Source organism: Polyodon spathula, chromosome 5 (assembly GCF_017654505.1).
Source record: "Polyodon spathula isolate WHYD16114869_AA chromosome 5, ASM1765450v1, whole genome shotgun sequence".
Taxonomy (NCBI): domain Eukaryota; kingdom Metazoa; phylum Chordata; class Actinopteri; order Acipenseriformes; family Polyodontidae; genus Polyodon; species Polyodon spathula.
In genome coordinates this window covers 65,701,754-65,713,777 of record NC_054538.1, presented here as the reverse complement: position 1 = coordinate 65,713,777, position 12,024 = coordinate 65,701,754, and the positions used below count along the sequence as shown (strand labels likewise).

General features: G+C 36.9%; 1 protein-coding gene across 2 annotated transcripts in view; it reads left to right on the top strand.

The window, feature by feature from the left end:
* Nucleotides 1-12,024, top strand: part of LOC121316177 (discoidin, CUB and LCCL domain-containing protein 1-like) — a 31,038-nt gene that overhangs the window by 11,616 nt on the left and 7,398 nt on the right. The window contains exons 3-9 of one of the 2 annotated variants that reach the window (XM_041251044.1): nt 2,557-2,700; nt 3,621-3,672; nt 4,109-4,181; nt 5,662-5,795; nt 9,415-9,455; nt 11,025-11,225; nt 11,811-11,900. In XM_041251044.1, the coding sequence (XP_041106978.1) occupies nt 2,557-2,700; nt 3,621-3,672; nt 4,109-4,181; nt 5,662-5,795; nt 9,415-9,455; nt 11,025-11,225; nt 11,811-11,900 (735 nt within the window). The remainder of the gene's footprint in view (nt 1-2,556; nt 2,701-3,620; nt 3,673-4,108; nt 4,182-5,661; nt 5,796-9,414; nt 9,456-11,024; nt 11,226-11,810; nt 11,901-12,024) is intronic. The other variant, XM_041251045.1, reaches the window with a different exon arrangement.

Sequence of the window (12,024 nt, the reverse complement as noted above, 5' to 3'; positions counted from 1 at the left end):
ACATTTAAGATGGAATGTTCCAGTAAGAAAAAACGTATGTACAGTACATGTTTGCAATTGACCCTGCTGCCTTTGTAATTATGTCACCTCTTTACATATGGTATAAAACCTTTCTCTACTGTCAGTGTAGAGAAAAAAATGAAATCTCCACCATGTTGGCACTGCCAAACAAAAAGCCACAGACAAACTGTGTTTAAAGAGTAAAAAACAATGTATATTAAAAATAGGTACTCTGTGTTCAGTAATGAAAGTCACATCCTCACTCATTTGAGAATGTGTGTGTTGATTTTTTTTTTTTCTGTTTTAACATACAAGGCCAGATACCTAGGGTTGACACCCAATTAGGCACTCGGTTCTTTTTCAGAAAAGTCCTTGGTAGACTGGCCCCTTGTAGTTCAGGAGAGTTTGGTGTATTGAGCTATTAAAGAGCTCTTGTAGACTTTAGTTATTTCCACTGCCTAGGGGTTGTTCATGTTTTTCATTTGATCTGTCTTTGAAGTAAATGGTTGCATTAACTTCAATTCTCAGGTTAGTTGTCTATAAACAGCAGGGGACATGTGGACACCAATGTATGTTTAGTCCTAAAATCTGGGGATAAGCCTAGAGTGTTTGTCTTTCAAAGGATTTTTTTTATCTTGCATCCTTTTTTTAATAAGCACACTATTTTATAGTCTTTGACCCCATTCACACTACAGGGCCGCCCCATATTTAGGTCTGCAACCCCGTTCACATTTGCGTTTTTTAAGTCGCCTTTGTGCATTCACATATGTGAGTGAAAAGCAAGCCAAAAATGAGGCGATCTGCTTGTTTGTTTGTTTGTTTTTTTTATGGAATGATAGCCTGTACTCAGAATGGAAGAGCTATTGGGATATACAGTAATCCTTGATTTGTAGCAGATGTTTCTTATTAATATTTTTTTTTTCAATGCATCACAGTAGCAATTTTATGGTATATATTAAAAAAAAAAACATGTTGACTATTTTGACTTTCTGATATGGTGTGTAATGGGGTGACGGTCCAAGCTTACCCCCACCCACAATCACATTATTCTCTCAAGAACACAGAGGTATTCAGAACGCAGGAAACAGCAACTTGCTAGCGTTGACAGGTATAAATATTTATTTTCGTAATGGACACTTCACTGGGATTGCAAATGACTATCAGGTTGTACACAATGACAGACATTCATAAGACAAACTCATGACTGACCACCTAATTGTACTACTCCTAAGGAAAGACAGGACATTAAATAATGTTAAATACAAATATCACTAATAACAGGAAGAAAATGTAATTGTGACAAATTAAGCATAATTAAGAATGCACTGCAGCTCGTATATTATGTGAAAGAAACAACCTGAACGTTAACCTGCTAGTTTTTTTTTATTTTATTTTTTATTTAATATTTATTTAATTAAAGTTGTGTGATATGGAGGTAATTACCATTCAATATTGATCCACTGCTGTCTTGGCTAACCGAGCATTCAGCTTTCTGTTTACCTTTCGTGCATGGGAGTGTCTACTGAGCTACGTAACCATATTGTTCATGTGATACAGAAAGCCAGCCCTAAATCTGCTTTGCTTTCATACATATGTAAAGTACGGCCCTGGTCCGGATCAAATCACAAGTGTGAACGAGGTCTTTGTTAGCCAGCAGTTAATTGCACGTTTTTCCTCCAGGAATTACCGCGGATGTAGCTTCTGTGAAATATGTCTCTCTTAATTACTGTCATATTTGTATTGCTTAATCACTGGGTTCTCTTCGGAAATTGGTAAAGTAGTTTTTTTCCTATCATGTTTCAGGTATGTCAGGTTAAACAGCTTAGGTTGTTGACACAAGAACTCCCTCAGCAAGCCTGCTGTTGAGCAATCCTTAAAATGACTTTGTCAGAAGACAAGGAACAAAGTCCAGCTGTACAGGAGAATTGCAACAGGTTGAAGTGTTCAAATACTGACAGCTGAATGAAAAAAAAAAATTCTGTCAGAACAGTAACTGATTTTTTGTAATACACCACCATTTTTGTTCTTCAGGTTTATGTACATTTCTTATTGTGACTGTGTACTATGTCAATCTATACCAGATAGCTAATATTAAAGCTTCTGTTTATTGTAAAAGTAGGATACAAAGATGAGTCACAAGAAAGATGTGATACTTTTGCCTTTGTTGTAACGTATTAAGCAGCAGACCCTCATGTTCAGCTGCATCAAACAGCACGTTAAAAAAAAAAAAGCTCAGTGAGATTGTATAGAAACAGGTGTCGAAGTTGAAAGTACAACTTTCTTTTGAGAAAGGGTGTTCATCAGTTTATAATGTCTAAGTCTGAAATTTTATTATTTTTTGTTGTGTATTGATAACATGTATATGCATTTAATATCATGAATAATTTAAATAAGCCAGGATAGCTGTAAAATCCCCAGCATTCGAGCTTGGTATATTTTACAGAAGCCAGGAGCCCCTCTTTGAGTTTCAAGTGTTGTGCTGGGGTGACTGTTCAGTTCCTTTGAGGGTCTGCTGTATTTTTAATTCTGTTTTGTTTGTGTGTGTGTGTGTTTTAGCTTTTGCGACCTATTGTGGAAACCAGAAATCTTACACAAAAGAGATCCACGTGGATAGCAATGAGATCACAGTTCAGTTTGAAAGTGGACATCACCTATCGGGACGTGGATTTCTACTGTCATATGCAAGCAGCAACCACAAAGGTGTGTAACATGTTTGTACCAGTGTGCACCGTTCCAAATGTGCTGACTGGGGATAGTATTGCTTTAAAGCATGTTTAATATTAATCTTTGCTATTGATGACTTTTCAGTGTAACAAACGAACGATTAGATTAACCCTGACAGTACTGAAAGTCGAAGTACCCAAAACACAAGAAATACATTTCTGAGGGCAGGACAGGAAGGTGAAAACATCCCTATAGCCACAAAATCTGTAGCATGTGCTCCCATCTCAAATTTCACACTCTTATCTGAGGAAAAATAACCTTTTCTTTCATCTAAGAGGCACACCCAGAAACCTGCCTAATCTGGTCACTTTTTTCCTTCTTGCAACAGGACTTGAACAGGATAGGTCTCTAGTACAGTGTTGGGTTGCAGTCCTTGTGCTCAGCCACCATATCTGAACTCTCTTTTATTCTGCCCGACAACACAACAACATTGGCAGTTATAAAACAAAGCAGGTGTGCATTGCACATTCTAATTAAAGAGAACGTTACACAGGACAATATGACAATTTTTCTAGGATATAGTGAGCATCTACCATAAGATATATTGGTGTTAGTTAAGTTTTCCAAGAGCATCTATATACCATTAATTGACACATTAGGAGGTCTTTCCCCATGTGGATATACCTGTAAAGCAACAATAAAAGTAAGAAATATATGTTTTAAGAAGAGGTTTCTACAGTTAACTGGAATTTGTATCAAGCTTTTGTGTTTTCTAAACTTTATTTTGTTGTTGTTGTATATAATTACAATACAGTTACATTTCGATTTCTGAAGCACCGTTAATGAACAAGCATCAAGCATGTGATTCATCCCAACAATTGTTAGAAACCGCTTATTCATAGTTTTTCACATTTGCCATTAATTGAGTGTATGTTTCTTTTTTTATTTCCTGTCAGATTTGCTTACATGCTTGGATAAAGCAAGTCATTTCCCAGAGTCACGGTACAGGTAAGAGTTAACACTCTGGAACCAATATGAAAACAATTCTGACATGTTGTCTTGCTGTGTGTTTTTATTAAACCTGACCGCTGTACCAGAAGTATGAAATGTCTTGGCATGATTTGCAGACTGCCGATTTATATTAAAAAAAAAAAAAAGCCGATATAAGAAAAATATATTTATTTTTAAATAAGTGAATAGTTGTAATATATAGCTTAAATTTACTAATTTATATAGTTGTGAATTATACACTGTATATTGAATAATTATTTATTTTGATATTAAAAAAAAATTAGAATGACTTTCTGTTTGAAATCATGAATTTCCATTTAAATGAAAATTCATGATTTCAAACAGAAAGTCATTATAAATGACTGCGGGATCAAAATGGACGAACTTTTAATCAGATGTTATTTTTGTGTGTGTTTTTTTTTTTTTTTTTTAGCAAGTACTGCCCTGCTGGTTGCAAGTCAATAGCAGGAGACGTTACTGGGGATAAGTCAGAGGGATACAGACATGTAAGTACTAATATAAGTAATTCAACCATAACCTCAAACATTCAATCATATAGCGTAAAACACTGAAGGCTTTAGCTAAAACCTGTGTCCACTTGCTTTGTAATAGAAGTGCTTTCATTTATTCTATTTTTTTGGTTTTTTTGAGCTAGAAAAAAAAAAAAAAAAAAACATTTATTATACCAGTAATATCATACAATCTCTTCCAATGGGATCTCTGTGTATATCGTCATGTATCTTAAAATCACCTAGCAAAAACAACCTTCTCACGCTTGCCAACTACTGTTGATAAAAACTCACCAAACTCTTGCAAAGAAAGAGTTGGGTCTAGCAGGTCGATAAATAACTGCAACCTAAACAGGAATTTAATGCCATTTATATAATTCACAGTTAATGGGTTATGTTTTTCACTTGGAACACTAACTGAATCCCTGGACCAGATTTATGAAAAACTTGATTTACTGTTTTGACTGCACAAACCTTGAACGTCACATCATCTATCACAGGTTGTTGATTACTTTTTAGGTTACAGTTCGAAAGGTCTACTGCCTTTGTGGTCAGATGCAGGGAACCTACTTTATGTTTTATATGTATGGCGATAAATGATAGAATGAATAAATTATTCAAATCTGAATTCCGACCAGCTGTTTTAAAAAGACTGCTTTGTTCGTTGGTATGGTGCACTTTTACTTGCTCATGTCCACATGATCCAACTACATATGCTTTTGTACATCATATCTTGGCTACCCATAAATCTTCAGTCTCAAGTTAAAATCAGAGACGTGCACTACTTTATACTGTGATAACTCATTAAATAGTTTGTGCTTTATATTATACAAACAGTCTTACAATATTGATTAACTGCTCTAGCAGTCTGCTCTTTTGAGTGGAGTTATTTGACCTAAAATGGTGTAGAAATCTGCAATGTTAGAAGAGTTATTTAAATGTAGTTCAAGTAAGGTCTTTATAGACATTCATTTTCACCCATCATTCCAGTTCAGTTAGAAATAAGGATTGGATCACCAAATGTTTTCTGTGTCTCGTGGCTTTTCTCTGGGGTTTTTTTCCTGAGCCAGGACAGGCTAATAAGGCAGTCATTGTTGGTGTGGTGGTTGGTTTTGGGACCATGACTGACCACCTTAACCCTTCCCAGTTTTACACCAGGTGTTCATTCTCAGCTGTGTAGATTGAGAGCAGGCTCCCCATGAGAGTCTGTGTTTGGGGCTTGAACTCACGACCCGCTGCACTGCACCCCAGTGAGCTCTTTGTGTCCCTTTCAAGGAATAGAAGGGAGCTGGATCTTAGTTAGATTTAGAAAATTAACATTTTACTACTCATCCTTAATAGGTTTTGCTTTAACCTTACCTTATAATTTCCATATATTCAGTATTCTTTCCCAGCCATTAATAATCAAGTAAGATGAGATGCCTAGATCTTATGTATAATGCAGAAGTGTAACCGATGTTTGTGTTTTGTCCTTCAGACGTCTGTTCTTTGTAAAGCTGCCGTTCATGCTGGGGTTATAATTGATGAATTAGGAGGCCAGATATCAGTCATTCAGCATAAAGGCCTCAGTCGGTATGAAGGCATCAAGGCGAACGGCATTCAGTCAAAAGAGTGAGTATCAATCAGGTTTTTGATTATCAAGCATCACCGTGAGGGGAGCTTCACGGTGTCCATCCTCCACCAACGCTACTATTTCAATTGCTTGTAACTCATAAACCATTTGAGACGCCGGCTTCATATTTTCAGTGTTGTAGGAACCTTTAATTTCACCTGTGATTAGCTGCCATATTGGGGTAGTTTGACTTAGTGAACTCCTTGTGGTTCATACTTTGATTTTTAAACTGCCACTGCCAAAGCCTCCATCTCAGAAACTATTGAAGTAGTCAAATTTTCAGTACAGTATGGTATATATGTCTGCCATATTGTCCTAATATTTGGTACGGTGCTGCTGAATTATAGATTTATTCTGTAAAGTACCATTACTGGTGTTGTCTAGTAAAATGTGTCATTCATTGCTACAACATTTTAACCTGTGGCCAAATCAATTAAACGGAACACATACTTTGACATAGTGTCTTTACAACTGGTACACAGCTGTTTTCTATAATTCTTTCAGTCAAGTTCCATTACTGCTGTTGTGCAGAAAAAATGTATTTGATTGTATAACTTGATGTGCCAGGATATGGCAAGGGGTGGTGTAATTACAAAAACAAACACAGTCCAACAATAAAAGTAAACAAAAGAACAGTTTGTTTTTAGTTTTTTTAAAAAAAAACAATAAAGCAGCGTGACTGGGAAGCAGGGCAACAACAGGCCGTGAATCTCCTCCTTAACAACTGTCCATGGTTTTGCGTTTTCTTCTCTCTGTATTGTTCCTTCTTAATCTGAAAAGTAGCTCAGGTTAACTTGGAGCACCTTCGTCCCTACCCCAGCTCTCTGTTTCCTACTTTTGTTTGTTTTAAGAACCAACCACTTGACTCGAATGAGGAGGCTGCCATACTCGTGCTGCCCTCGTTTACCAGGAAGTTAGCTCGGCATCCTTTACCTGTTGGGAGACTGAATTCTAGACCAACCCCCCCTTGACTCCTCCCCCTTGGTTATATGTTACTATTTACCTTTTTTTTCCAGCCCCTACCTACTGTAGCTTTAAAACTGGGTAGAAATAGGTTCCCTCTTTAAAGTAGTGAAACACATCTCCATTATTATATACCCTGGTTAAATACATTTGGAAGGGCAATGTATAGTTTTAACACATAGCCCTGTTCAATAGACATATGCAGCCCTGTGTCTCAACGACCTAGACTGGGAAGCTGCAGGGGAGGTTGCACCTTGTTGAGCATATCATATTCTCTGTCATACTGTGCTGGTTTTTATATAGATGAGTCACTTACCAGTCTCCCAGACTTGCCCTTGGCCTGCCTCGCTCAGTCACAGCACATTTATTATCTTGTGTTAGCTATGATTTGCAATTTATTTGAATGTCTTAAACCTGAGCTAATGTATGAACCTTTCTGCCAAAATAATGGGAACTGCTGAGGGGGGGGCTAGAGGTGTAAAGTAAGAAGGTATATTGAATGTCATTCACTATGACTATAAAGCAGAGTAGTATTTTTATCTTATACATTAAACATGTTCAAGCCCCTTTCCAACTGTGTCCCGTAGCTCCATATGCATGAGAAGCTTAATTTGGTCGTGATTCATTCAACCTGATTAAGTCTAATGTAATGATGATTTCCATGAGTGGCACTAGTTATACATAATGCATAATTATCTCCAGATACTATAACCCCCCCCCCCATTCTATTAAGGTAGCATTTTGGGATTTAAAATGCTGTTTGTTTATGTAAATTATTTTATCTATTTATCTATTTATTTATTTATTTATTTATTACAAATAGCCTGTTTAAGAGAGGATCTTCCACAGGAATGGGGCAAAAACTGTGTCTTCTCTTCCATTTTTTACTTTCCAACCAAATTTGATTGTTTTAGGTGGAGCTCATTGAAGTTTTGTTGACTTGTTTAAACAAGCTTGTTAAAAACCAGTGCAAATGAAAACCAATCACCCAATTACTGCATTCACATTGCCAGAATTTGTAATTAACATTTGAAACCCTCAGAAAACTGAACTTTGTGTGTTTGTGATTAAGTGCTAATTAGTAGTATCTTGGAAGTAAATGTATTTTTAATTTAATCTATACATTATTGTCAAATAAAATGCCAAGGTCTGCAATAGGACCCTGTCAACACAGATTGAATGGCCCAGGTAGGAGAGGTGTTTGGATTCACCTGGGTAACTTTCCAGATACAATAGAGATATTGCTGTGTTTTATTCATTTCCTGGTTCTGTGCCTGCATGTTTTACTTGCAGATATGAAGATTTTTTTATTTTTTATTTTTTATTTTTTTTGGTTATTTCTACCTGCTTAGTAACCAATCATCGGGCTATATAACCTACATCATTATTTGAAAATTGTCTTTTAAAAAGCAACCAAAGTAAGGGGGTGGAGATAATGTTGCTAATGCGGAATGGATTTTCACTCTAAAGTGAGAAGCAGGAGGAGAAAACTTGAATGGAAGGAATACAAGCATTTACACAAAGTAAAGTCATCTTTAAAACAGAGATGGAGGTTGAAATGTTGAAGCCCCCAGCAGTAGAATATAAGGCCATGCCAGCTGAGACACCCGCCAAGTCAAGTTGACTTCAGAACTAAACATTTGAATTTGATGCTTACACTGCTGCTTCTCAAAGATCTGTTTTAGGCATTTCAAGCTTAGAGTGGGATGTTTTGACAGTATCAGAAATGTACTAAAACCCCCACTAAGGGCAGTGTGTGTAATATTCTGCAACAAATCATGGTTTCTGATCATGTAGCATGTACTTCTGCAAGCAGACACTGAACTCCAACTGCGTTAACAGCTGGTGTGCCTTGTAAAGACAAAACTACTGGTACAAAGTACAACTGTGTGTTCAGACAAGTCTTGCATGTCTGAAAATAAAAGCTTCCCAAGGTTGCAAAGTGTGCACTTCAGTTTTAAACTGACCAAGGAGATCAACCTGGTTTAAACCCCAGTTCAGCTGTTCACTTTGTGGCAAAACACTGCTATTTTTTTTTCCTTTCAGTGGGTCTTATTCACATTAAATCAGTTAGCAGCTCACTCTTTTCTTGTTGTTTTAGGGAGGGTTACAAGCTTATTTTCAAAGTGTTTGGTTAGGGTCAAGTAAGTGCAATGAAATCAGATCCAAATTCAGCATGCACTTCAGTATACTGTAGCACTCCCCCCATTGAAAGTGTTCTTATTACAAAGGGAGACACACTACTAACAAGGGAAGGAGCACCCCATTCATTCTCTGCAGTGCCTCTGGATCTGCAATTACATAAAGGATGACTGTCATTTATGGCTTATGATGATACAATCACCTGGCTTTAAATAATAGTTGTGCAGCGTATGATTTTGGTTGTGCAACGCATATAATAAATGGTGTGGCAGATTCCTTCAATATCGGGTTCTCAACATATCTTTAAGATAAGTAAACAGAAACACAACTGTATATGTGCCCTGTGAATAGGGTGGGAGGACAGTGCAAACAAAGGTGAGGCAGCATTTTGCTGAAGGAAACAATGGGGGAGGATCTGGTGCACTAGACTGGGTCTGTCAGAGATCACACCTAATCACTTCAGTTACAATCAATAAATACCCTAAATAACAAGTTATTTATTTTGTTTTCCAGGGGGTCTTTGTCTGACAAGCGGATTGTGTTTAGCACCAATGGTAAGGATACAGACTATGTTGTTTTTAATACTATAGTTATTTTGTATATCACTGTTGCATTTCAATGCAAATTATTTTAATTTTAGTACTGGTACCAAGTGATGCATAATATAATGACCTCAGTTTGTGTGGGTGTTTTTATTTTTTATTTTATTTATTTATTGTTTTATTATTATATATTGATTTTAAGACTTTTATCACAGATTTTGTTTGTGGTTTCCTGTATCATTACAAACCTGCAGATATCAGTTACAGAGATCGGGCTGCTGGGTTCTGATAAGGATATAGCTACTCCAATTAATTAATTCCCCTAAAAACCTGATATTTGACAGGTCTAAACTCATTGGACCATAATGAGATCTGTTAAATCCAAAGAAAAATGGGATCAAAATCATAGTCTCAAAATACATTTTGTTTTCCAAGAAATCTCATTTGAGGCGCTCCAGTTTATCACACTAGCTCTGCACACAGCCTTAATTCCACTGAGGTAGTGCTGATCTGAAACCAGAAGATTTAAGATAGGGTTGCAGTTCAATCAGAGGAAAAGTGAACTCTCTGCTTGAAGGAATGATTGTTCAAGTGGTTCCCCCACTGCTGCTGATCTATTTACCACGGATAGAACATGTCATTCTACACTCAAGAACCTCTAGTATTGGATCCTTTTTTATACACTGAGGTATGGATTCATGAGTGGGTCTTGGATCAACTAAAGCCATTCCTGTTTGAAGGCAGATGAGTTTCGTGTCAGCCCAGCTAACAAACCTGCTGCTACAATTCATACTAAATGGCATTACAGACACTGCTTCTTCTAAAGGCCAAAGGTCGGGCGAACCTGGTCAGGATTGTACTTTGTCAGTGTACTGCAGCTTACAGCATCACCTTTCAGTGTGAAATTCACTGTACAGAACAAACAATAGATAAGATTGCCTAAGAACAGTAAAAACATTTTTACTTGTGTTACCAGTACTTACACACAGTTAATCTCAAAATGATATAGTTTGTCGTGGAGAACAGAAAACTTAATACATTTTTTATTTGAATTATCTTTAGGGATTTGTAGTAATCATCAATGCTTTTGATGAAATACAAGCCCTTAGATTATAGAGGAGACACGGGAACAGCAGAGTCCTAATGGAATTCAATCAAGTGTAGTACACTGAAAGTAAACGAAAGGGGTGCACCATGGGAATGAAACCAATGAAAAATAAATTCTGCCTCTTTGCACAGTAGATCCCGCAGATTCAATCTCGATTGGCTGCTCAAGAGTTTCTTGAGCTTGCTGTGCAATGCAGTGGCCTGTACCAACTTAATTGATCACACTACCTGTAATTAGATCCTTTCATTCTGAGTGGATCAGTGCACACCCTTTTTTTGCTGAATGTGCAATTTTGTCACACACCTGCACAAAGTTTAGCTTTTTTTTATTTATTGTATATACTGAAACAAAAAGGAAATGTTTCCTGAAGAATGGCGGCTGATAAATGTTAAGTCAGCAAAACAAATGCTCAATAAATACTAGATGCTGTATAAATATGAATGCAATTGTATATGTGTAACGTTTGTACTTAGATTGCAGCAAGCCACTGAGCTTGGATTCGGGAGCCATCACAGCCACATCTGCCTGGCAGCCAACCAATGAAAATGGACAGATCACAGAGTGTTCTGCAGAAAATGGACGTCTTGATGTTCAGGGATCTGCGTGGGCAGCTCATCGTAACAACACCTGCCAGTGGATGCTTATAGACCTTGGGGAGAAAAAGAATATCACAGGTTAGTGTAGAAATTTGGTACGCTAGATAATTACCCATCCACTCTTGGGTTGTATTATTTTATTTGCTAAAATCAAAGCTGTCATGTCTGAAGCTTCTTTTAAATCAACCTTGCTGAATATGTACTACCAGTATACTCTCGGTTGCTACATGGATGCTCAATATTAAGTCCTTTTTGTTGAAGGAGGAGAGAAGCTTTTGTTTGTTTAGATTTTCTAAATAAGTGACTTTGGGAGAAGTAGGGCGACCCAGTTACAGGTACAGACCCGTTTCTTTTAGAGTTTCAGTTTGTAAATGTAAAGAAATCACAAACTGTAAAGCTTTCCCAAAGCTTATAGTATGAATCTAGTACAAACCTTAAGTGAGTCACCAATCCAGTAATTACAAACTACAGTCTGACTATTTTTCCATCTTCTTTGAATTTTGGGGTTATTATACGGTATAAAAGAATGGCTCACATTGTCCAAATCGATGCATACATTGTGTTTTAATTATAGCTGCATAATGACGCTGACATTATCACAAGCCCAGCGTGTAAAGTCCTCCTCTTAAAAGTAAATGTTGTCCTCATCTGTTGTACATTAAGCCCTGTGCAGTAGAATAATGCAGGAACTGTTTGGACAGAGTGCATTTGCTTCACTGAAAACAAGAAGGAAGCACTGCTGGCACAAAACAGGTCAGTTGTGCAACAGGGTTGACCATTTAGTTCTGAAGGTCACTCTTAACCATCTATTGATGGGTAATTCTGTTGGTAATTTAAACTCTGAAAATAAAATCCTGAAGTTTTTCTTTGTCCTGAC